The 26,750-nt window shown below is 39.3% G+C and overlaps 2 protein-coding genes across 6 annotated transcripts in view; both read right to left on the minus strand.

Moving 5' to 3' along the window:
* Positions 1 to 6,325, minus strand: part of LOC306984999 (immunoglobulin superfamily member 11) — a 10,135-nt gene extending 3,810 nt beyond the window's left edge. The window contains exons 1-4 of one of the 2 annotated variants that reach the window (XM_079586828.1): positions 6,077 to 6,277; positions 5,236 to 5,390; positions 4,294 to 4,492; positions 56 to 211 (exon numbers count right to left, since the gene is read on the minus strand). In XM_079586828.1, coding sequence (XP_079442954.1) covers positions 56 to 211; positions 4,294 to 4,492; positions 5,236 to 5,390; positions 6,077 to 6,140 — 574 coding nt within the window. In that variant the 5' untranslated portion in view covers positions 6,141 to 6,277. Of the gene's footprint in view, positions 1 to 55; positions 212 to 4,293; positions 4,493 to 5,235; positions 5,391 to 6,076 lie in introns of both variants that reach the window. The other variant, XM_079586829.1, reaches the window with a different exon arrangement.
* A 1,594-nt stretch (positions 6,326 to 7,919) lies between these two features.
* pacs1a (phosphofurin acidic cluster sorting protein 1a) lies at positions 7,920 to 25,565 on the minus strand. Of its 4 annotated transcripts, none has more exons than XM_079586953.1 (24): positions 25,178 to 25,565; positions 21,589 to 21,676; positions 21,418 to 21,507; positions 21,104 to 21,229; positions 20,367 to 20,511; positions 20,108 to 20,199; positions 19,244 to 19,327; positions 18,702 to 18,761; positions 18,111 to 18,271; positions 17,712 to 17,805; positions 16,571 to 16,654; positions 16,341 to 16,453; positions 15,479 to 15,611; positions 13,490 to 13,594; positions 13,198 to 13,304; positions 12,825 to 12,979; positions 12,612 to 12,722; positions 12,347 to 12,464; positions 12,218 to 12,260; positions 11,932 to 11,977; positions 11,329 to 11,473; positions 10,986 to 11,218; positions 10,715 to 10,834; positions 7,920 to 9,068 (listed from the first exon to the last, which is right to left on the minus strand). In XM_079586953.1, exons 1-24 carry the CDS (start codon positions 25,339 to 25,341, stop codon positions 8,950 to 8,952), a joined length of 2,736 nt encoding a protein of 911 aa, XP_079443079.1. In that variant the 5' UTR covers positions 25,342 to 25,565; the 3' UTR covers positions 7,920 to 8,949. The 4 variants fall into 4 exon arrangements, with proteins under 4 accessions (XP_079443079.1, XP_079443078.1, XP_079443081.1 ...); XM_079586952.1 differs by having other exon boundaries at positions 19,235 to 19,327; positions 25,178 to 25,541; XM_079586955.1 differs by lacking the exon at positions 18,702 to 18,761 and having other exon boundaries at positions 25,178 to 25,541.
* Between the last annotated feature and the right edge of the window lie 1,185 nt (positions 25,566 to 26,750).

Consider the following 26,750-nt stretch of genomic DNA (forward strand, 5'->3'; position numbering starts at 1 on the left):
GAAACTGTTTCTGCATGTCTGATGTTATTCAAAAACCTGTATAAAAATGTTTTACCATCCATGTTCACTGGCAGTGTTGTCTTATCTGGTTCTAGCTTCTCCCAGATCACCTTTGGAGTGGGAAAGCCCTCCACAACCCCACAGGACAGTCTCACATTGCCCCCAGCATCTGTGTCTCCTTCCCATAGACACACAGGGAGTGATGGGGGTGCTGCACACACACACATAGAGAGTTATAAAACCTGAATTAAGTAGGCCTAGTCTATAAACTGGAGAGAGTTCAACTTGTGTAAAGTGTAGTAGCATGATTTGGACAGAATCTAATCAAAAACTAATATGCATAGACTAGAGTAATGTTGGACAAACTTGTGGAAACCTCATAAATGTTAGAGGAACTGCCCTGCAATTTATCTTTTTTAAGGACCATGTACAATTTCCAACATAAATGTTACCATTTGATGCATTGTACCAGAGTTAGCCACAGGCTAATTTACATCTGCAGTCCATTAAAAACAGAACAAAACAAAAATACATACAAATAATACTCCACTCCATTATGTTTTAATAGTCAGTCATGGATCTTTCAACTTTTAGTTAGCTTACTTTTTTATTACTTTTAGTACTTGTCGGTCCACAAGTGCTTAATTTCAGATCATTCATGTGGTGTTCAAGCAGCAACTCATTTTCTCTTCACTCCTTCACCTTGATTATTTTCTTCTTCTCTGCCCAGGTGAACAGAACAAGTAGCACTTTTCTTTTGCACTTTTTCTGGATGTTCACATTGTGCTGGGTCTCATTCTAGGGACCGTCAGGAGAGGCTACACAGAAGAGCTTCATCGTGAGCTCATCGATCTGAGAGGCATCGTCTAAATGGCCTTGTATGGCCTTGGAGTCTCCCATTTCACTGAGGTCACCTTCCTCTTCCTTAAATCCCTGGACCTCCACCTGCACATCCAACCAAGCAACCATCTTTCTCGGTTTTCATGTTAGCCTCCGGTGTTTGGGGGCGTTCAGACTTGACACAGGTTTGAAGCAAGCGGCTGGTAGAGCGAGGTTTCTGGAGACACTTGGAAGCATTGGTAGCTCTCCCTATATGGGCTTTAAAAAGGAAGATCTGACTGTAGCATGCAGAGGTTTGACCTCCACAAGACGTCCTCTCTTCTTTATCTTTTCAAGGCTGAGTGTTACACCCAACATTGATTTTGCCATTATAATTGCAGTGTAAATCCATCCATTTCTTGGCCCATCTTACATCATAAGACACGAGAATGAACCGTATTGGTTCTTGCTGAAGCTCAAACTTACTGCGTAACATGATAATGAACCTTATTGGTTCTTGCTGAAGCTCAAACGTGCTGCGTAACACGAGAATGAAACTCATTGGTTCTTGCTGAAGCTCAAACGTGCTGCGTAACACGAGAATGAAACTCATTGGTTCTTGCTGAAGCTCAAACGTGCTGCGTAACACGAGAATGAAACTCATTGGTTCTTGTAGAAGCTCAAACGTGCTGCGTAACACAAGAATGAACCTTATTGGTTCTTGCTGAAGCTCAAACGTGCTGCGTAACACAAGAATGAACCTTATTGGTTCTTGTAGAAGCTCAAACGTGCTGCGTAACACGAGAATGAACCTTATTGGTTCTTGTAGAAGCACAAACGTGCTGCGTAACACGAGAATGAACCTTATTGGTTCTTGTAGAAGCACAAACGTGCTGCGTAACACGAGAATGAACCTTATTGGTTCTTGTAGAAGCACAAACGTGCTGCGCAACACGAGAATGAACCTTATTGGTTCTTGTAGAAGCTCAAACGTGCTGCGTAACACGAGAATGAACCTTATTGGTTCTTGTAGAAGCACAAACGTGCTGCGTAACACGAGAATGAACCTTATTGGTTCTTGTAGAAGCACAAACGTGCTGCGCAACACGAGAATGAACCTTATTGATTCTTGTAGAAGCACAAACGTGCTGCGTAACACAAGACTGAATCTTATTGGTTCTTGTGGAAGCTCAAACGTGCTGCGTAACACGAGAATGAACCTTATTGGTTCAACCTCATTGGTTCTTGCGGAAGCTCAAACGTGCTGCGTAACACGAGAATGAACCTTATTGGTTCTTGTAGAAGCTCAAACGTGCTGTGTAACACGAGAATGAACCTTATTGGTTCTTGTAGAAGCTCAAACGTACTGGTACTGCGTAAAACGAGAATGAACCTTATTGGTCCTTGCGGAACCTCAAACGTGCTGCGTAACGCGAGAATGAACCTCATTGGAGAATGAATGAAGGATTTGGAACGACATGAGGGTGAGTAATTAATGAAAGAATTTTCATTTTTTGGTGAAATATCCCTTTAAAGGTGCAGTATGTAGATTTTAGCGGCCTCTAGCGGTGATGTTTCAGATTGCAACCAATAAGTTTACAAGCGCGTGCTCGAGTACCGGCCAGACTGAGACGCAACACACCGGAGAAAGCATCACACAACATGCTGGAAACTCAGGTAAACTCCCACTGCAACGTTAATAGGCTACTTTTATCAGCTTAAAGTTGAACTAATGCTCCATGCTCGTACCATGATCAAGTTACATTGACTGCATTTAGCCGAGTCTGTGTTGTGCTGGGAGCAGGTCGTTTCTTCGTGTTATTATCAGATATGTCATAAGTTGCAAGTCATAAGTTTCAGTGTCGTCGCTGTTGAGTGCAAAGTCAGTAGACGAGGCGAGAGGCTCGGGAGCGCGCATGCAGGTGACGTCACTGGATTTTGCGGTAAATCCGACCCGGCACCTTCACATAAAAATAAGAATACTTGCTTTCAGAGGTTATAGCAAAACCCGCAAAGTGGATCATTTTAATGTGAGATTACACCCCCTTCACACACAGTATAAAATCTACATACAGCACCTTTAAGGGGACCATATGGCGCTTTTCCACTGCATGGTACGGCTCGGTTCGGCTCGGTACGGTTCGACTCGGCGCGGAACGGTTCAGCTCGCTTCGCTTTTCCACTGCGTGGTACGACTCGACTCGGTACGGCACGGTTCGGTTCGCTTTAGCTCGGTTGCTTTTCCACTGCAGTTTGTACCGCTTCAAAGTGCCACGGTGGGACTGATCGTTAATAGTTGTAGGTCCGGTGGTAGCCGTGTGCGGCTAAGAGCTGTTTACTTCTTGGAACACTTTTTCATTCCGTGTTGCACCATCCAGCTCTCACCGGATCCGCTCCTCGGCAACCAACGAGAGGAACGTCTGCACCTCGTCCACTGACCACGATTCAGCCATTTCTTGTTAGATTTTTTTTTAACTTCTTTTGTCAAGTAAATACAGGTGCTACCGCTTGGCTGTTGTCTGGCTATTTAAATTTAGCGGGTTTTTAAAAAAAAATAATTTAATTTATTTTTATTGCAAACTTATAGGCCTACATAACTACAAGCTCAGGGAAGTTAAGCAAGGTTGTATCATTTACAATGAACAAACAATGATACACCACAGAAAACATGAATATCCTGGATTTGCATACATCAAATTATGTAAATATACATACACAAAAAAGAAAAGAAAAGCATAACAATGATAATGTTAAATCATATCTTTGAATAAATCAAATTTAGCGGGTTTAGTGTCTCGTATCGCAAATACAATGAAGCAATCAGTGATCTGCAGTGTTTTCACGTCACATTTAACGGTACGGTACGCTTGAACCTCAACAGAGGTGGTACCATTTAAAGCGAGCCGTGCCGTACCGTACCGTACCATGCAGTGGAAATGCGCCATAAGTGAGCCGTACCGAACCGAGCCGTACCGTACCATGCAGTGGAAAAGCGCCAAAGCGTGCAGTACCGAACCGTACCGTACCATGCAGTGGAAAAGCGCCAATAGACCGTGAAAGAATATCATGTAATACTTATTTTCATTGTTTTGAACCATGTAACATTGTATTCTAATAAATAAGCTATCAAAATTAGATACCAGTGAAATTTCACAATTCTCGATTCCAACTTATATGCCATAGCAAAAACTAAGAGCCCAACTAATATAAATTTAAAACATTATTGAAGACAAAAGAACCATGCTAAGAAAATTAAGTCCTTGAAATAATTCAAGTACAGAAATTAAATAAACAAACATAAAATGTTGATTAATATAAATAAAACTAGATTACAATTAAATTAATGAACCAACATTTAATGGTAGCCTACATTACTGTATGTTACCTAATAGAAACAAATGTTATATTTATGTTAATTTTTCAGTGTATAAACTGGTTGTTTATAAAAGACAGATGCCGTGTGATGTATGATACCCAGAACAGTGAGGCTGAGCTCTCCTATTCCAGGGTCTCCTGTCTCAGGGGGGTTGCTGACCACACAGCGATAGACTCCAGCGTCAGACACCCACGTGGAATTCAAGATGATGTCTGCGCTCCAGGGCATGCCAGCGAAGCCCACCCTGCCCATGAATGAAGGGCTTTCAATCACCTGCCCTTGATCATACACAATCACCTGCACAACGAGAGAGAGAGAGATCAGATCTTAGTCAAAGTAGCTAGCAACTTAAAAAAAAAAATTAGGCTACATACTGTATGATCTAGCACCACACTGCGCTAAATTGCCATGACTGTAACAAGCTAGGAAGCCGATTCAAATGCACCCATTTTTATCATATTGATATGTTGTGCACTACAGGGTTTCCCAAAGGGTCTGTGAGGGACCTTCAAGGGGTCTGTGAATTGATGTAAAACTATAAATTCTATCATACAATTGAAATGAATCGGCACATAAAATGGCTGACTCCCTTGTCAGTGCCATGAATACTGAACTAGGGACCTGACTGATGTACCCTAACCCTCACAGCCTCATTTTAATCTATGTTTCAATAATGCATCTGTCCTGACTAAAACCCATTCACACCAACAACAAAAGCTATGGCGGTATCTGAAATCGCACAATTCCCAACTATATAGTAGTTGATAAACAGATTTCCAACTTCACAGTATCCATAAAACAGTAGGGTGAAAAGTACCCAGGTGATTTACTACTTTCGGCAAGATTCTGAAAGGCTCGTCCAATGGACACTTTACTATCCCATGAGGCCACGGGAGAGGATTTGCGAATGGCAGTGAAGCTGAGCAAATGACACTGGTAGGTCACATGACAATGACAACATAGCAAATGTAGATTAGATTATCTATCTTGGTGTGAATGGGCCTTTAGGTCTATTGGGTGATTGTTGTATATGGTGACACCTGTGTGGGGGAGTCAGGGTCCGAGACTGGGGTCAGAGTCCAGATGATGCTGAGTCTGAACAAGGGCATCATGGTGAAGAACGAACAGGGCAGTGTGACAGAATCTCCCCGCACAACCTCCAGAGCAGATTCCCTCACCGTCACCCGGACTGCACCTGGAGGGGGTGGAGGGAAACAGTCGAGCTATATCATTTTTAATGCACGTTTGTGCTTGATTTGAGGCCATTTTCATATATTGTAAACAATTGGCAATGATAAATCACTAGCAGACCCCTTTATTCTAGAGTTTGGTTGTGTAGCGCTCAACCTCTCTCCTTCCATCTCGATGGTTGTCTCATTACTGTAATGATGAGTCCCACCCCCACCGCTCTGCCACCCCCAAGTCTTTGTGTGTATGTGTGTGTGTGTGTGTGTGGGAAAGCAAAGTGACTATAAAGCCTTAATTACAGCTGACAGCATTGGCAAGGACAAATACACAAACTGAGAGAACAATGGGGTTCAATTCTTCTAAAAAACTGACCAAAATTACATATAGCCTATTTCAATTATTGTAACATTACACATACAACACCAATTATAAAAATGCTCAAATGATCTTTGTTTTTTATTAAACATTTCATATCTAATGGACTGATTTCCGAAGAATGTGTAATAAGAAAAACAATTGAGATATTGATTTATTATGGTATGTTACAGTATGTAAAACCCTGGTTAAAATCAGCTGTCTTCAGGTTATCGAGCAACAGTTCTCTTCAGCTGTGTAAACGTTCTTCTCTGCAAGTCACAAGTTTTTTTCGACCATATTTAACAGCCTAATGTTAACAATAAAATCAACCCGTACCATATTGCAGGAAAGTGGACACCAAGCAGGCCAGCCAGAGGAGTCTCCATCCTGTACAGCCCATCTCTGAGAAGATCCGTGTGTGCTTTCCTCCATACAGGTCAGTGTGTTTTCCTCTTCAAATCTCAGTCACCGGCTCTGACTGGACAGGCATAACTGGGTTATTGGGCATCAAAGGGGGGCAGTTCTCGTTCTCTCTCCCTTTATCTCCTGCCCTCCCTCTATCGCTCTGTATCCCCCGGCCGTAACTACACACAGTGAATAGTTTACATGTTCCTGTAGTGTTGAATAAGAAAGCATCTGCTACATCAGGGGTTTTTATGGCACAGACCTACAAATATGATGATCCCTTTGGATGACCCCCTACCTAAAACATTAATGCAGCTATTAACACACTATATTTCATACGTTTCGGGGAGGTACGATTTTTTGTTTTTGAAAGAAGGTTGTTTATTTGGTAAAAAATACAGTAATATTCTGAAATATTAATACAAAAAAATTAATATAGTCCTGTGTTGTCAATGCTAAATTTTTAGCATCATTACTCCAGTTTTCAGTGTCACATGATCCTTCAGAAATCATTCTAATTAGCTGATTTAATGTTGAAAATAGTTGTGTTATTATTTGTGTGAGTTTTTCAGGATATTTAATGACTGGAAAGTTATTTGAAATATATATATTTTTTCTAACATTATAAATCTCTACTCTCACTTTTATATGGAATTTTAAAGACCAATTTTATAATATGCATGCATAATACATATAATATTATGTAATCCAGATTACATGTAATCAGTTTGCACTATACTATACATTATGTGTGTGTGTAACTTACACATAAGATTACGTAATCAGAATCTAAAAATGAATTACTTGTAATTAGATTATATTACATGTGAAAATACTATAGTTATTTTCTATTGATCACATGGTTTTCTCACAATGGCAGTAAATCATTCATAATTTATTGATACTACTTTGTTAAATTACATTTTTTCCTTTCAAGTGTTCCAGGTTTGTGGAATTGCACACACAGACCAGCCACTATCAGTCTATCACTGAAAACTGAGACCCACACCACATTTGACCACTGGATTTACAGAAATGATTTAACTTTAAGAAAGGTTTTCCCAACATTGCATATCTAATCAACTCCCGAAGAACACAATACCAGTAAAAAAATAAAATCATATCACTAAGTGAGAGACTTAACCTTGTATTTCTGTCTTTGGAATGTTTTTGTCTTTCAGACACATCAAAATGTACAACTTCATGTCATTTCATATTTACATGCAATGCAGGGACTCCTCCACTTTTTTTGTCAGCTGAAACTCTTTGCTCTAATATATTTACTTGAAGTAAGCCCTTAGATTTCAAGTTAATAAGTTAGGTCAATATAAAAAATTAAGTCAATAATAATAATAAAAAACAGGAAAAAGTTAAGTTCACGGTTCTCACGAACCCCCTGCCGTTCATCATGAACTCCAGTCTGGGAAACCCTGACGTAGTGTACTTCATGTTGTTGATACCAAAGAACAGAATATCTTGTTTCTCTTTGTATTTTGAATTTTCACAGTGGTACAAGATTATCCTATTCAAATCAATGTGATAAAAGGTCAAAAGTAATCTAAGAAGTAGTCAGAATACATGACCTAAAATGAGTAATCTAGATTACATTACTAACTACAATTTTTGTCATGTAATTTGGAATCAGTAACTGACTACAATTAGTAATTAATCTATATTACACTTTTTAAATGATGATCTTTAGTTGAGTCCCCTTCTTACAGACAACACAACATTTTCAGCATTCAAACTGAAAGTAAACTGAAACAGAGAGATTGCAGTTACAATAGATTTATTACTTCTGCAGTTCATTGCAAATGTCAAAATACCAAGCTTTATAGACCAAAATATACAATACTGACTTTTCACATGTAGAGTGTGTTATCAAAATAACCACGTGTACGGCAACCATACTGATCAATATACTGCACCATGCAAACTAACTACTGTAGGTTGTGTACAACAGATTTAGAAAGGCAATAATGGTTCACAATTTTCAAACGTGGTCTCAGGTCACTTAGAATGTACAAAATAAACCATATAACGTTTACCCTTATTATTACTTATCACAAATAATCTGTATTTGTTGTGGAAGGCATAACAAATGCCATCAGTGATTACCTTTAGTAATGGTAGCAGATTAATAAATGAATAGCAACAAAGAGATTAAACTCCGAAACCACAGTGGAATGGATTAGGTGCCCATAGCAGCTTAGACAAACCCTGATGTAAGCACATATACAAACATGCTTTGATTACTACATACATATAGATAAAATTACATAAGCAGCAAATATATATTTTATACAGTAGAATATCTCATACATAGACAAAAATATCCTTTAATAAAGTAAAGGTTGAGAAGCTTTGAATGTCAGATTCAGTCAGGTGAATTCGCACTAATCACATTAAAGTTGTACATTAAAAGTTACAAATAATAAATCTGAGGACTTCAAATCACTAACATCAAGTACCATTTAAATATAAACTCAATACAATATTGGGATATTATTGCGTCATGAATCGCACAGCAGACAAAAACACTGTTAGAAAAGGTTCATAAATAATATCTCAACCCCCTGATGATCCATCCTCAAGTCTTTTTCTGTCTCCACTGGCCCTCTATAGGTCAAATAAACCCACTGCTCAGCGATGAGAATTTCAAGAGCTCCCACTATGGCTCAAGTATCTCTCGTGTATCTCAGGAAGCATGACCGCTCATGAACAATTAGCCCTCTATTCCATCTGAAGGCTAAAACAAGCAGGGTCAGCAAACTTTACCATGTTATTTCCCAAGCCAGAGGTCACTAGGAAGATGGTTTGTTGTACCCAAACAGCCCCACAGGAATGTACTTCACATGAGTGGGCCACTGAGACGCCAGCTGGAAGAACTTCACATCATTCCACTCCATCCCATCTACAGACACTGAAACATGAAACACATCCATCTCGTGAGTAAAGTGCGTTAACAAACAGAGGGTCCAAATGTCTGAGACATTTATAGGAACACGCCGACTTTTGGGGACTTTAGCTTATTCAGCATATACCCCAGAGTTAGATAATTCTATACATACCCTTTTCATCTCTGTGCGTGCCGTAACTCTGTCTGACGCACACACCGCTAGCCTAGCTTAGCACAAAGACTGGAGGTAAACGGTTCTAGCTAGCATACTGCTCCCAATAATAATATAATAATAATAATATACTATAATAATAATAATAGTTATTTTGTCAATTATTGGGAGCAGTATGCTAGCTGAAGCCGTTTACCTCCAGTCTTTGTGCTAAGCTAGGCTAGCGGTGTGTGCGTCAGACAGAGTTACGGCACGCGTGGAAATGAAAAGGGTATGTATGGACTTATCTAACTCTGGGGGATACGGTGAATAAGATTAAGTCCCAAAAAGTCGGCGTGTTCCTTTAAAAGCTCATTTAAACCTGAATTTTGCCTGTTAAAACAAAAGACAGCTTGTGACAAAATGAATATGAAATATTTAAGATTATTACAGCATTATTATTATAGCATTATTATAGCATTACCTGCATTATTAAAGGTCACTGTTAAAATAAGCAAATGTGTGACATTGATCGTGTAGACAAAGCAAATATGAAGACATTCTAAAATTCATGAATGTACATTTTTTAATTTAACTTCTCAATCATATAAAATATGATAATATTCTGAATATTCAATTAGGAAAATGCAAACCATAAGCATTTTGCGAATGGTCTCAGGACTTTCAGGGCCAAGCTTTATAGACATTATAGACATTAATGTTCAGGTTAGTGGTCATATCACAATGGGTTTTTCCAATGACAGCTTCTTAAACTTACCACTGACCCCATAAATTTGGTATATTTGGTTAAATTCACTCGGCGAAACAGCCCAAGGTAGATGTACTGACACGGAAAAGCTTAGGCCGAGAAGGGAGTAAAAATGGTGTGATTTGCAATAGACAGACAAAATGATGCTACGAGCTTTTGCATTCTGCACCATCTTTAAAGGGTCAGCAAAACAAAAAAAAGATTCATGTGATCGCAGTTAGTGTCCACCTGATTTGCTATCGCCACTTTTTTTATTTTATCAAATGACGTAAAACTCGTATTTACAGGAGAATATCTGATCTGTCCACTTACATGGCAGATGCATCTTCATGTATCTGATTCAGATTTATGTCCACATATGAATGAGGCCTGAAACCGATCTGAGAATATTGGAAACCATGTGCTTTTTTTCTTGCTTACACCTTCGTGTTTCAAATCTAATCTGTGCCACATGGGAGGAAAAAAATGTGGTCACTTGAACCATATAAAGTAAATGCGGTCTTAGACACATTCCCGGCAAACATCTGGACGTTTAATGAATGTTGAAAAGACGTCCCTCTGACACGTCCCGTCGTGGTTGAAAAATTGTTCCAAAATAAAAGTTGAACGGACATCTTTGACATTATATGTTCTGTGTTACATATTTTTACCGATTTATGCCGTCCTACAGCGACTATTTGTGGCCAGGGCCACAAAGTTGCCATCGGACCAATGTTTGCTGGGTTATTGCAAAAGTAAACGGGCAAGTACCTCTTAGACTGGTTTGTTGATTCTTGGCAGAGCAGATGAGTCTGGTGATGCCTTCAATGATCTGACTCTTTGACTCTGTGTCTCTCTCTTTCGGCTTCTTCCCTAGGAAGATGGTTGGGACTGAAGACAAGCAAAATGAGTAAATATAGTTACGTGTGGATATGGATAAATATGGAGACTATCAACAATAGTAGCACTGCAAAAAAAAAGAATAGTCGCTTTAGCAAAAGGACCAATGTGCATTTTCTGTAAATTCAATGAACAATCTCACCTTTCTTGTTCTTCTCCTTGGTCACCACAGTCATGGACATGGTGTTAGAGCCAGTCTGGAGCTCAATGTTGCCGAAACCGGGCAGTCGGCTAACCTGCAAGGATCTGAACGCACACCTCAAAGTCTTTTTACTGTCTCTCTGCTCTCCGTCTTTGCGCTTCTCAACCCCGGCAGACACCCAGTAATCCACCTGCAGCCCAATCGCATCCACGCCATGAGACATGCTGGGGCTCCTGGATAACAGAATCAGTTTGACCAGATTAGCATTTTTAACAGATGTAAGCCATAGCAATGTGAGAAACAGCAAAGCGGTGCAGATTTCTGTACAATATTGTACACAAACCCTAGAGCAGCCAGACCACCGCTTAGAGAGGGTGATGGAGGAGGCGTTGCAGAATCTTTCATCATCCCAGTGGGAGATACATGAGCAGGTGGAGACATCGAGGGAACAGCCAAGCTCAAAGCCAAACCTTCCTCACAATCTCCACCTGCAAAGAGTCAAGTAAACATTTGGGGGGAAAACTACAATAATGGGAAAATGCAAATTCATTGCAAGATCATTTCGAAAAGAAATATAAATGATTGCTGCAATTAATAACGGGCCAATCTAATGAAGGTTAAACTATACATTAAACCATAAAAATGTGATTAAATTAATTTGTCCTATCAATACTCTTGATAAAACTCAAAATGTGTATCTTTAACTTTAGTGGTAAGTTGCATGTTTAGTAAAAAGAACCAACTCAGAATCCTTCATTTGGGAGTCAGACCACACTGGTTCCATTGTATGTTTTTGATTCGCTAAGAACGAACCAGCTCATAAGAGTCACTTGTTGAGGAATCAAACTACACTGGTTGCAGTGTCTGGTTCTTTGTTCCCAACCCTAATGGTAATACAATATTACTGGTGAATTTATGTGGACAGACGCAAAAAAAAAAGACAAACCTGAGGATCCTGGGCTGCGCTCTACCAATCGCTCTACCTTAACCACCTGTTGCAAGAAAAAAGGAAATATAAATCCATCCATCATTGAAAATTAAGACACTAGTGTTGTTAAACAGTCTTTTTAAATAAATTAATACTTTGCATTTATAATGTTACAAAAGTAAATGTTTTTCTTTTGAACTTTCTATAAATCAAAGAGACCTTGGTGAGACTTCTTTCAAATAAAATTTGATACCGACCACAAACTTTTAAATGCTAGTGTAACATCAACTAAACATGTACTCACACCCACAAAAGGAACAAAATTTTGGTAGGAATCTTCATCTTGCCTAAAATAGTGGGAGGGAAAAAACATCAAATAAAATATAATACCAAATATTTGAAATGATGAGGTGATAGAAATCCTCTCACTCACATCTTTTGTTTGCAGGTCAGCATGGCCTCAGCAATGGGGAGCTGATGAGTAACTGCAGATCCGTTAATGTATTGTAGAATCCGTCCAGTCACATCCACGAAGTCAGCAGAGGAAGAAGCTGAAGAGATACAAGAACAAATCCTATGGACAATCGTCAATATAATACATCTCAATGGGCACAGAAAAGAGAAATGGGGCATTGCACTCCGAGAATAAACATGAAAAATAAAGAACCGTACTGGGGTTAAACAAATGCATTACTTACCAGTCTGGGGAGGCTCTGGGCGGCTGAAAAACTCTCTCCATGAGCTGTCCAGGAAGGAAGAACTGTAGCGATTGTCCAGAGAACCCAGGTGTTTGGCCACGGGGTGAGAGCCTGTGGAGACACTCACATGACTCTTTTTTTTTCTTCTTTTTTTTAAAGCTTTTGCAGTTGTTATGTGAAATATCATTGTGTTTAGAGGTTATCTATATGCACCTAAAGGCACCACAAGGAACTTCATGTGGCTGAGCCAGTCAGACATCTTGTTGGCGAGCTGAGAGACAAAGAATCTCAAGACGGCTCCTAAATAGCTCTGACCTCCAACCGCCACAACCTTCACCGGTTTGGGCATGATGGAGTTACAGTTGCAGCTGTGAGAATAAAGAAGGAACGATATGCACCACACTGCAGACACAGGAACTGGTAGAAGCACATGCTGTTAGTATGCTTAAATCTTTGATCAACTATGTGATTCATATTGACAACCATGAATATTAACATCATGAGATCCGACAGCCAGGCAACGCTACAAACCATGTCGTTTCACATTTGTGTTTATTCTCACTGACTCCACCACAGTTACACTCACAATTTCTGTATGCGTGTGAGCAGGGCGGAAAGGACGGCCTGGATTTCTGATCCTGAGCAGGTGCAGACCACCGGCAGCTTCTGGGCCTGCAGCAGCTCAGCCACATACTGCACACACACAGAGTTCTCTACTTCAAAATGGATAAAAACATCAATATGCACTGATAAAACATATTTACAGAGGTTCAACTTTTAGATGAAAGCAGTTATCAATTGAACACAAGAGAATGGCGAAGTTGTGTGCAGGGTGGTCAGATACAGGCACACAGGAAGTGAAGTGGAATGGTATTTACATGTCCTTGCCAATCGCTGCCGTTCACCAAGATAAGGCTGTCAGGAAGGGTGCTGTCAGACAGCAGAATCTGGTTGAGCTGGTCATATACTATCTTCCTCGGCATCTGCAAAGAGAAGTGTGACTGAAAACATTTTCTCAGACTAGCATTTTAAGATGCAGTGTATAACTTCTGGTGTTAGAGAGTATCTAACATCACACCTTCACAGAAAAGTGACAGCAGCAAAGCTGCTTTATTAATGTAGCTTTTAAGGAATAAAATGTAATGTCAGTTCTACATCCAAGCGAGGAAATAAGCATTGGAAAGTCTTTTTTTGTGTTCTTTTGTAAAGGTCATGAACGCAAATAAACGATTCGTTGACTCATTTGGTTCATTATTGCAAGGCATATTTTACTGCTAACTATCACAGTTTTTGCCTCAGTTATTTAATGTTTTACTTATTTTATTAGTTTTATTCAATCTAAATGTGCACCACTGTTCAAAAGTTTGGGTAAGGAAATTGATCAAATGACAGTAAATACTTTTACATTGTTACAAAAGATTTTGATTTCAGATAAATGCTGTTCTTTTTAACATTCTATTCATCAAAGAATCGAATGGAATTGTGGATTCCACAAAAAAATTATGCAGCTCAACTGTTTTTAATATTGCCGATGATAATAATAACAACAAGAAATGTTTATTGAGCAGCAAATCAGCATATTAGAATGATTTCTGAAGGATCATGTGACACTGAAGACTGGAGTAATGATGCTGAAAATTCAGCTTTGCCATCACAGGAATAAATTACATTTTACAATAGATTAAAATAGAAAACAGTTGCTTTAAATTATTATAATATTTCACAATATTACTGTTTGTTATGTTACATTTTAATCAAATAAATGGTGAACGTTCTGAAACTATTGTTCAGAATAAATGCTTTTGAAATTAATGTATCTTTTAAAGTTTAAATTGTATTTCTAATTGAGATCCTGAGATTGTTTTTGTATCAGATAAATATTACCGTTACTGTAGAAATAACATTCATAGGGCCAGATTTACTAATGTCTTGTGCCAGCGCAAAAACACACCCAACAGCTTGTGTCTTCCACTGTTTATCAAACACAGTCCAGGTCCGGAGCCAAACTAGTTACTGTAACACCCCCTCCCACCCCTCCCCGCTTAACTCGCAAATTCACAAAAGTGAAAAGTGAGCACGCATTCAAAAGCAATCACAAATGCGTGAAATGAATGCACCCAATCCCCCCCTTCTTAGACAGTCCTACCCCAAGCCCATGCCATTGGCTAAATCAGTTGACATGTTGAACCAACACATTTCAGGAGATCAATTTAGGAATAGCATGCTTACAATCATCTCTGGACATTAAACTGGGATAAGAGAAAGTACTTCGAAAAATGACATCGAAAAAATAAACACTTCACCTTTAAGAGCTCTCGTATTGTGGGTGACTCAGAAACAGCTATTTCGGTCTCATGGACCGCATGGTTTCTCACAAACATTTGATAAAAAGCAGCAGAGATGGTCAGCAGCAAAAATATAACCGTTTAAGTGGAATGTATCATGCAGGGAGAATTAAAAATGACACTTCATCACAATGGCCTTTGAGTATGTTTCGACACCTCTGCACAAAAGTGAACCGCCATATGAACTAGGTGTTGAATCATGTGTACAGAGTTACATAAGGAGAATTATCGCCCACTCTCTCTCGCCCTCTCTCTCTCTCCTCTAGCAACACACCCACTTCCCCCTCTCACTAATCCTCATGCACGGCCCAAATGCATCACCATATTCTCTGCTTTGCCCTCTCACATCCACACAAACACACAATTTCCTGAGCAAATAGCCCTTGGGGGTTTATTGATTCTGCTGAACTTCAGTCAGAGCAACTTAAGAAAAGTGAGGCAGCTGTTTTTGGCTAAGTGCTGTAAGTGCTAGCTGTGTGTGTGTGTGTGTGTGTGTGTGTGTGTGTGTGTGTGTGTGGTTACCTGAGGGGTGAGGCTGAGCTCGGGTGATCTCTCACTGTCTGAGCTGTTGGTGCGTTCGCTGAGCGGTTTGGACAGCTGTCTCTCTTTCATAGGGGTCCCTCGCCGCTGTTTAGGGGTATGATTGCCATCCAGCCTGGAGATAATTTCACAGCTGCTTTTATTTCTTTACTATCCACTCCATTTTTTTTCTCAATATGTGCACAAAAGTCTAAATGAACAAGGAACTACGTACATAGAATACATTAGGAGTGGGCAGTATTACCAGAGACAATTTATATAAGGACTTTGGTATTACCCACAATTTCATGGTATGAGTCATTTTATATCATGTCGTAACAGTACATTTAACAATGCAGTTAATTTAGCAAGAAAGGCAAGTACTTGTTTATATATTAAGGTCAATAATTGTTATATATTATTTTAGTTTATATAAGGTACTCCATCTCAAATTATTATAAATTTTTTTTGGTTGGTACTTGATGGAATAAAACCAAAAGATTACATAACTTATCACAAATTAGTATGGAAAAATCTCTATCGGTTGACACATTTCTATCATTTGATGCTTCATAGCGAACAGCCCTTACAGAGATAGTCCACACAAAAAAACTAAAATTTGTCTTCATTTACATACCTTTGTCTTGTTCCAAACCTGTTTTAATTTCTTTCTTCTGTGAAACACAAAATAAGCTATTTTTAAGAAATAAGAATGTTGGTAACTGAACAGTTTTGGTTCCTTTTCCATTGTATAGACAAAAAAATACAATGTAAAGTCAATGGGAACCGATTCGTTTTGGTTATCAACTTTTTCATTTTTGGGTGGACCATCACTTTAAATACAGGTTTAATGTGAAATACCAACCTAGGAGATGGCATGTTAGTGCTATTGCTCCTCTGTGGGGTCCGGGGCCTCTCCGCCACTGATAAAGTGATGCTAGGAGTCCCGTCTGCTATCACCTCTACTTCATTGAGTTCCTATAGGATAACCTTCTCAATAAATACTAGTTCACAGGCTCACAGAGGACAAAAGTGGATTCACTACAAACCGAAGGCGAGGGGTAGAAAGTGAGAAGAGGGCACAATCAGGCTCACCAGCGTGTCCATTTCTGAGAACGCCTCATCCAGCTGCGCACTGGGGGAACGCTGGAATTGACCAGATATAGTCTGCTCGCTCCACTTCAGGAGAAAGAATGGGCATAGGAAAGAGAGAATTTAAAAGAAATGAGACATACAGTGGCCCCAAAATGTATATAGACAGTTCAAACTGTGTGAATATCATTACACTAGACAACAAATTTAAGCAAGTGACATGTATATTGAAAAAAGAACAGCTAAATATTTCAAAAAAGGAAAACATGTTATAAAATTTAAGATACAAGGTATTCGGACACTTTCATATAGTTAATGTCAGTTGGTTAAAAGTAATTGCAAAAATAGCTGGTTAGAAGTCAAAATAGTTTTGGTTTACCTCATATAAGTATTATTTATACATATACATATACATATATATATATATATATATATATACACACACAAGAAAAGCAGTAATGGTGCACTGTCGAGGAACGAGCGGAGCAGAGCGGAGCAGAGCGTTTTTAAATTAATTCCTATGGAAGTTGAACTTCACGCTCACGCGGTGAATTGTGGGATTGAAAGCGGACGGGAGAAAGCGTTAAGAGTGGGCGATACTGTCAAAAGGTTAGGCAGTTCTCCACTTTATGCAAATATCAAGGGAAAAATGCGGGCAGCAGCCAATCGCTGTGTGGTTCAGGTAGTAACGTCAGTCTTGAGCGTTTAAAAATATGCAGGTTGTGCCGGAGTTTATGCTGGATTTAGTGCATAAATCTTTTCTTTTTTTTTTACACATTCTACACTTTGCAGTTGTTACATGCATGTTAAATATTGCAGTTTGAAAGCTTTCATTACAATTATACTGGCTGGGTTTTCAAACGTTTACAAAATTGACAGGATATCTTTACTTGGGGCATTTGGAATCAAAGCTTGCCTATTTCCAAATGTAATCGTGTGAATCTCTGATAACTATATTGCCCCTGTTGAAAAACCCCCCAGATTAAACACACTCGCTACAGACATCCCCCAGAGCAGAGGCGTTATAAGCGGCACTAAGCGGAGTTTTGCCGCTGTAGTGGGCAAGCGCCATAATAAGGCAAAGCAAAGTAAAGTTCAATCGCAGTGCTAAAATAAGGTCTCTCTCTCTCTGAAGGACACTCACATGACTCAGCTTGTCTTTGCTGCGGCTGCACCTACTATTCAAGCTACCAAACTCCGTCTGAGAGCTGGACTGTGACATGCCTTCAAAAAATGGACTGAAATACACACACACAAAAACCCAGGGTCAGAATAAGAAAGCTGAGATGTAGGCAGTTTGCCCACTCAGTATGTGGCTGAAAAAAACTGTTTTTTTCTACATTTGAGAGTGGAATGTGCTGCGTGTGCATGCTTCTTCTCATATACAATATATAGGCCTACCAGAATCTTTTGCAACAACACCACTACATTTATTGGCTATCTCTATTGTATAATCAAATACATCTAATGCAAAGCAAAATGACTAAATCGATATCTGAAAGTGGGTGCCATAATAGTAAATGTTAGCTAGTGAATGATGTACCGGAGTGTGGGTTTGGGGGTGCTGATAATACTGTCCGTCTCCTCCATGTCTGGGCCGCTGTCACTGGGGTTGTACATTTCAAGACTGTCATAGAGCTCATCCAGGTCCTCTTCCACATCCCGGATCTGCTCTTGGGACACATGATCCAAACCGAACCCCACCTACATTCATAATATTACCCATCGATTACTGATAGAGATGAACGATAAATAGGTACCATATCGGTAATCTGCGAATATTGGATATTTATTTAAATGACCATATTTTTACCTTTAGAATATCTTTATCTGACATCATCTGATACACATAAATGGTACTCTTTAAAAAAAAAACACTAATAACGCTTAAAAAAAGTTTTTTTTTTTTTGGTTTATTATTATTTATTGATTATTAGCCATTACATGAAAAAAATGACCAGCTTATCTGTATCTGACAGAATTTTTATAAAGATGCACCCCTAACTGCTCATTAATGAAGATTTGTACTGTTCTAAATTTCCAAATACATTTCTTAAAGAAAACCTGGTGGGAAAAAGAAGCGAAAAGACCTTCACCAAAAGAGCATGTGAATTTAGAGACAGGGTGCAGTTACCTCATCAGACACTTTGAACCATTTCACCAATGCCATAAGCTTCTGTTTGATGTTGGGTTGCTGGATTTAAAACACAAACACCTTGTTAGACAGAAAGCGGGGGAGTCATAAGCAACAATAGCAAACAGACACAAATTAACCACGTATCTGGTTGAGTAACAGCAGGAAACAAAAATAGCAGCAAGCAGAGAAGGGGGGAAAAAAGCTGTCACAACAAGCACAGAGCGCTGGCGAAGGCTTGTCAGCTAGTAGACGAAGCACACAGGAACACAAAACAGCCTTCTGAAGGCATCTGAGAGGAGGAAGCAGATATCACGTTAATGTGCTCAGAAGCCCCATCCCAAGAGTTTCCATGTGATTGCAAGAATTGCAGCAGCTCCTATAGCAATCGCTGCTACATCTAAAGAACATCAGTTGCCCCAGGGAGAAATGAGCAGTTGTTCAGCCTGACAAAGCCTGAGTCAACATGGAGACAGAGAAAGCTGGTCTGGTTCTTGAAGGGTCTGTTTTATAATTCTGGACAGATCACTTACGTCACTTACGTTAGCTCTGGTGATGGAGGCTGTGGAGGGGAGTTTACGACGAGGTTTCTTTTTCCTCAGTTCATCCTCGTCGTCGTAGAGGTACTGCCCAAAAACAACAAATCAAGCTTTAAAACCACCTAAAACGTATTTGAATACAATAACAGTTCATGGTAATTACGTGCCAATTAATAAATCTAATTAATAATAATTTAAAGTTATTATTGTGTTAAATGAGATCAAATAGACATTACAAAAAGTAGCTTTAGAAATAAATATTTTATTTGATTCAATTTAGAATTTATTATCCATCTTTTTAGGCCTGCATGTTCATCACCAATCAACTGTATGAAAAATAAGATGAACTACGTAGGTCCGGGTGCTTTAAAAGTGCGAAATCATTTTATTTACGTTATTTATTGAGAACCAATTTATTGAATTAATGCATTAAACCAACAGCCCTAATATACGTACATACACACACTTTTTAGAGGATACGCGGTTTGGAGAATGAATGGATTTTCTTGGTAACCACTAACTGGTAACCACTTCTCACTAGCATGAACATTCCTCAAAACTTTTTTTTTGTTTCACAGTCATACAGGTTTGAAACTACATAAAGATATGTAAATGATGACAGAATTTTTGTTTTTGGTTCAACTTATCTATTACACTAATCACCCATTTTTGCTTCCTATATTTTGTCTTTGGCTAGAGGGTCTTCACACCACTTTTTTCTCTACAAAGACCATGCAGTGCATTTCTTAAGTGATCTGACTTCAACAGATTAATTTCAGGCTCTGAGCACAGTCGTAATTCACTAAACCGGAAATAGGCAAGATGGCTGTACATCAAAATCAATCAGTTCCATCTCACAGGCCTCACCTGCCCCTGTAGCGGATCATCACTGCCGTCCTGCTCTGACGAATAGCTTTCCTCCTCCTCCTCAGAGTAATTATCAATGTCTGGTGAACGATCTGAAAGCCAGAAAACGGGAAGCATGCGAGTGATTAAACCAGAGCAGGCCTGGCTAAAGAACTTGCAGAAAGTGTTCTCAAAAGTAAAGGAGCAGCCTTGACCTCTTTTTGTCATTTCTCATTAGCTTGTTCAATTTGAAATACAGAGATCAACATGTGCAACTCACCGGATAGCTTGGACTTTGGTCCCTCTGGGTCGATGGGCTGACTGGAGAGAGAATAGACCCTGATCTCAGCAACGGGCACCGGTGTGTCCTTCACCGTCGTGTGCAGGCTCAACACTTGAGCACCTTCTGTAGGGTGCTGCATCACCTACAGACAGGGGGAACAAAAGCCATGAAGGAGAACGAACTACAAATCTGCTAAATGATTACACTGCAAATAAACTACAAAATGTTAGATTAGTTATGGTGCTCAAATGTAGATATGTTTGCAGCAAAATATTATCAATATATTGTTTGACCTGCTTTCGTGCTGATAACAGATATGGGTTTTAACATTTTATTCTGGTTTAATTTCGAGATTTTTTTTAATATGAAATGTATGAAATGAATAATACTAATAATAATAATAATGTGAAATGACGTGGATGTGCTTTCAGCAGTTAGTCATGTACTGAATCATAGTGCAAATGCAAATGTCTTGGCATTTATTTAGGCATTAAATTACAGATACAAAATGACCTGTGTGGATTTTAGTGCATTTGTGAGAAGTTTCAGTACTGAGACTGAAGCACAGAAAGTCATTCTCTTCGCCCTCCTACAGCAGCTTCCAGCTTATATGGCATTTTTTGAGAAGCATTTTTCAGATCTGTGCTTAAATGTGAGACTTCTTTCAAACAAGCAGTCTAGAATCACACAAAAATGTGGCCAAACTGGATTTGTAGGGTTTTGCGGTTCCTCACCTCAGCCATATTTATCAGTCCTAGTGCGAGGGTCTTATAGCCCAGTATAGTGCGATTCTTGTACCTCTTGCGTCTCTGGAGCATAATCTGAAGCTTGTTGGCATCTCTCTTCAAAAAGTGTGGGTACTAAAGCCAATATGGAAGGGAAAAAGCACTGAAGAATGAACATTAATCTAATTGAATCCAATTCATTTAAACATAAGGGAAGAGTCACTAAAGGACTTCCACTTTCATCAAAAAAAAACCATAATATTAAATTTGCAAATGTCAATGTAGTACTAATATCATCCAAAATGCACTCAAACACAGCTAACCTGAAGAGAGAAGGTCAGCTGAAGATCAGTCTCTGTAAGGCCAGCAGAGGATAGCATGATTTCATTTGACCGCAAAATGCGTTTCGAGCCCTAAAGAGATATTTACAATCATTAGTTACCTAAACATAGAGTAAGCATTTTTTTGCCAACCAGAAAAAATAACTTTTTTACCTGAAGTTTAACTGCAATGACCACCGATGTAAGATCCCTGTCCAGCTCCTTCAAAATCACTAATTTTTTAAGAGTTAGACTGAGAAGTCTACAAGAGAAAACAAGAGAGATGCACACGTTGTTCAGAGGACAAGTTGCTATGGCAGCTGAATGAATAATCTGTCCCCAAGCTGGCTTATCAAGTTTACCAGTTGACATTTTGGCCTTAAATCCCAGATGCAATTTTGGCTGGCATTTCACCTAAAATTCTACACAACAATTGTGACCTTTTGTGCAGTGAGTGAGATGTGCCATGATGGTTTTTAATATATGTCACTCTTACAAATCGAAATGTGCCTCCTCATATAATTAAAGGAATGATATTTACTCGCCCTCATGGAGTTACACACGTATGCTGTTTTGTAGACTAGCTACTTACTAATGTGTTCGTCTAACTCAAAAATATGCCCTTTTGAGCCTTTTTTGTCCCTTTTTGAGCTTGACGCAATTAAGAACGGTCAATTAAGAAGTGATTCCTTAACATTCTACTTTACGTTCTTCACTACCAATATCCATGTTTGATTAATATGAGGGTGAGTAAATGATGGCAAATAGTTTCATGCCAAAAAATGAACAATTAATCTATAAAATACATGTACAGAAAACAAAGATGACTGGAGATTCAATATCCTGCTAGCCATCTAAGGACAGCTAATAATGGATGCTGGAATAATAAGTTAATTTCTCCACTCCACGTGACACAGGACATCTGAAGTAAACTCAATTTTGTAACAGACAAGGAATGCAATGTCCCAAAAACTGGGTTGTCCTCTGATACATCTCCACAAGGTGTGCTGGGATGTTTTTGGCCTGAAGTCAAAAACACTGCATTGGTGATATTAAACTCAGGTAATAAATCTTAGAGTGACACAGCACTCGGGCTCTTGGCTCATGCAGCTTCTTCGACAGGTTGTATTTTTACAGAATGACAGGAGAAGAACATTGTCATAACATTGTAAGAAATTACATAGATGTGTATCTAAACCAATATGAAGACTAAGATAAAAGTAACATTAAAAATATTGCAATACAATAATGTCAATATATATATATATTTAAAACTTTATTTGCCTATAGCTGTGTGGCATGGAGCATTGTCCTGGCTGGGGGGAAAACCATTCTTTGAGTTGGGGAACATCATCAGAGCCAAAGGAAGCAAGTTTTTCTTCCAGGATAACCTTCCTCTACTTGTCCTCTAATGGTTAGACAGAGACCTAGAGACGCCTACAACCTACCGTGTCTGGCACCCACTGTGAAATCTGTCTGGAATCAGGCAGATCCGTCTTTGTGAAGGACGCGTGACTCAAGCCACGTACAAGGTTGTCCTGGAAGAAAACTTTCTTCCTTCTGCTCTGACAATATTCCCCAACTCAAAGCTAGACCACTAGATCAAGAACCTGCCAATGCCAACCCGAACTCTAGACCTGAACCCCAGTGAAAACCTCTGGAATGTGATCAAGAGGAAGGACACAATGTCACGAGCCATCAAACAAAGCCAAGCTGCTTGAATTTGTGTGCCAGGAGTGGCATAAAGTCACCCAATAGCAGTGTGAAAGACTGGTAGAGAGCATGCCAAGACACATAAAAGCTGCGATTGGAAATCAGGGTTATTCCACTAAATATTGATTTCTGACACTCTTCCTAAGTTAAAACATTTGTACCGTGTGTTTAAAAGTGAATATAAACACCTTTTCTTTGCATTATTCAAGGTCTGAAAACATATAGCATCATATTTGTTATTTTGACCAGTTGTCCTTTTCTGCAAATAAATGCTCTAAATGACCATTTTTTTACTTAAAAAAATGTTTACTACAAAAATGTTAACTTTATTCAAACACAAACCCACATATAGTAAAATCCAGAGAAACTGCTAATTTTGTAGTGGTCTCTTTTTTTTTTTTTTTTCCAGAGCTGTGTATATTTTAATCCAGTAGCTACATTTGTGTATAATACAATTATATATATTTACTTTCAATCTGTTTTTATTTATAAGCTACAGATGACGTTCAATGCCATTGCATTACCTAAAAGCAACATCAAGAAAAGACATTAATACATAATAGCAGCTTGAGCCCAATTCGCTCTTCAAAGTGAACTATATTGAAAGGGTCTAATTCACTTACAAGTCTGTCCCTGCGCATTAGAGTGTAACTCTAGAGCACAGAGGTAATGAAATTGGGAGAGGAGGGGAGAATGGGAAACACATCTCACCTTGCAGTGATCATCTGCACGATTCTAATGGCACAATATGCTACATCATCCCTTTAGGGTTTACATTCAGCAGTGCTGATGTATTTGAATGGAAAAAGCCTCTCAAAAGCCTTTGAAAGCATTATGGAGGCAGTGTCATAGAAAATAGACTGGTTTAAATTTCTTCATATTTCACATCAACTTGAGTAATACTCTTAATTTGATGTCTGTCACTCCAATTCTGCTTTTCTTCTCTGCTGGCCACTTTTACAGTCGGCCTTTTTGCATCTTCATGGACATTTTTTTTATTCCACTCCCTGCATAAATAATCCCAACCCCCCGCCCCCCCCCCCTCTCCCCTCTCCCCTCTCCCCTCTCCCTTCTCCCCTCTCCCCTCTCTCCATTTCCATATCACAATCTCTTTATAGTAATGAGGCTGAATATTGGTGAATATAGTATACAGCAAATGCATCCATTTTACGGCAAGCATTATACAAATGAGATGCATTGTTTTGTTTTTAAACAACTCTTTTTGCACTAGTTTTCACTGCGGCAACAACCTCGAATGACATTTTCACTCCACAAATTTAAGGATGGCTCCACATAGGACGTATTGATTTTAACAGACTGCTTACGTTTCAGTACACTTTATATGACTATTAACAGGAAGAAGTTAGAACATAATGCAAAAAGATCAGCCGTCAGTATCTGCTACTGTCAAAAGCCAGGGGTTTTCATCCCGGGGCCCTAGGGGTTCATATACAGTATCTCATGACATTATAATAAATTTGAAGTGATTTTGTGCTGCATTGATATTCAACATACATTACATTTTACATTTATTCACTTAGCAGACACTTTTATCCAGAGTGAATTACAAATGAGTGTATATAGGCTCCGTTAAGTAGCCTAATACAACTTTCTTTCTGGTAAAATGTAAAAACAAGGCAATAACGTACTGGAATAGTGACTAGGAGAAAAGGCAAGTATCTAATGAATGAGCCTTGACTAAATATAGCCTATAGTGCTATTAAACTAAATACTATTAGGCTATCTAATGACAGTTACAAGTGAACTTAAAGAATTTCTCAATAGTACGTTAGGCTAATTTTAAAAATAGGCCATGGCTACTAGTAACAAAACGGCTTTGCAGAGTCTCTGGGACTGGGTGTGTTAAGTTGAAAGCCCCCTTGTCTAAAGTAAGAAACCACTGTTTCATGTGATCTCCAGCAGCGTGATCTGGATTAACCGTTTACTTGGATACAAAGTAGCTCTATCGGTTGCTGTACAACAACAACAACAACAACAACAACAACAACAACAAAAGCGCATGTCTACTAGTAAGTGAGAAGCGGCGTACCTGGGCACACAGCTGGGAGATGAGCTGTCAATCTCCCATGTCGCGAACAGGTTCATCTGAACCGGGCGACCCGAAGAAATCGTGACCGTCCTGAGATGCTGCAGGTGTGGAGACGGAGCTCCCGCTCGCTGCTGCTGCTGCTGAAGACCTCCACGCTCCGACATGCTGAAGGAAGTCTCGGGATCTGTGTGTGCTGCCACTGGACTCGCTCAGTTTAGACACTCGCTCGTGCCTGTAATCTTTTTGAATGATGATGACACGTTCATGGCACGAGCCTTAACGTTCCCGCCTCCGCTTCGCGGTGGATTCATACTGGAGATTTCACTCAGTTGCTGCTGCGGTCAGTGCTTCTCCGGCTTGTTGTGATCAATAGAGCGTTTAAAACAACAGCAGGAAGCGGAAATCTCTTCTTTAAAAACATATAGGCTAAAGCAACGCCTCTCGAGACGCACGTAGGCTACTTCAAGCTATAGTGACGCGACGAAACAAAACTGAACGGGTCTCTTGTTCTTGTAGTTTAGGCCACTTCTATTAAAGTCAGCTATTCGAAATATGAAACAAAAACATAAACTTTAAATATATATATTTATTTATATATTATTATATATATCACTAGCCGGTCACTAGCACCTGCTGTTTGTCATATTGGCACATCTACCTTTCCATGTGCATTAGGAATGCTTATTTTCTGCTTACCACGAATGCCACCCTGTAAACCAGTCTAAGATGGTTTGCTGGTCTTAGATGACCTGGTTAGACTAGTCTGGTGACTGATTTTGGCTACTTGGGAAAATCAACTAACCATCTTAAATGTTTAAGAAATGACAGACAATATTAAGTTCTGTGGGCCTATTATTAAGGACTGCATCGATTAAAAAGTAGGTTACCTATAAGGCCCTTAACGGTTTAGCTCCTGTCCTGTGTTTTTTACCAATCTTCTGTTGCCCTACATCATGCTCTTTAAGGTCACAAAACTCTGGACTTCTGGTAGTACTTAAGTCCACTAAAGGAGGGAGAGCGTTTTTACATTTGGCTCCTAAGCCTTCCTGATAATTTCATGGCTCAGACTCTCCCAATTTAAATCTAGATTAAAGACACATCTCTTTAGCCAAGCATTCACGTAATGCATCTCATAACCTTGTACTCCAGTTGGCTATATCAGATCAAATGCACATGATTATCTTTGCTTGAAATGTTATGAACAGCAGCTACGCTAATTCCATTCCATTTGATTTTCTGTTTTATCAGGATGCCCATAGACCAGGGGTCAATAGCCTACTCGGTCCTGGAGGGCCGCTGTCCTGCAGAGTTTAGCTCCAATCCCAATTAAACACACCTGAACCAGATAATCAAGGTCTCACTAGGCATACTAGAAACTTTTAGGCAGGTGTGTTGGACATGGTTGGAGCTAAACTCTGCAGGACAGCGGCCCTCCAGGACCGAGTTTGGTGACCCCTGGCATAGAGAGTACGCTATCCAGTTTGGATCCAGCCTTCTTAAAGACTTTAGATGACCCAACACCTGTGAAGAGACGACTCGAGAGGACTCAAAACTCTGAATCAACAACATGCAC

This window comes from Phoxinus phoxinus, assembly GCF_949152265.1.
Source record: "Phoxinus phoxinus genome assembly, chromosome: 17".
Taxonomy (NCBI): domain Eukaryota; kingdom Metazoa; phylum Chordata; class Actinopteri; order Cypriniformes; family Leuciscidae; genus Phoxinus; species Phoxinus phoxinus.

Excerpts from the sequence above, each read along its gene's own strand:
- pacs1a (XM_079586952.1), bottom strand. The coding sequence starts at position 25,341 with ATGTCGGAGCGTGGAGGTCTTCAGCAGCAGCAGCAGCGAGCGGGAGCT. Across the intron at positions 15,612-16,340 it reads ACTAACATGCCATCTCCTAG|GCTGGATGGCAATCATACCC; the intron begins GTTGGTATTTCA and ends AATTATCTCCAG. Across the intron at positions 10,835-10,985 it reads CAAGGAGAAGAACAAGAAAG|TCCCAACCATCTTCCTAGGG; the intron begins GTGAGATTGTTC and ends GCTTGTCTTCAG.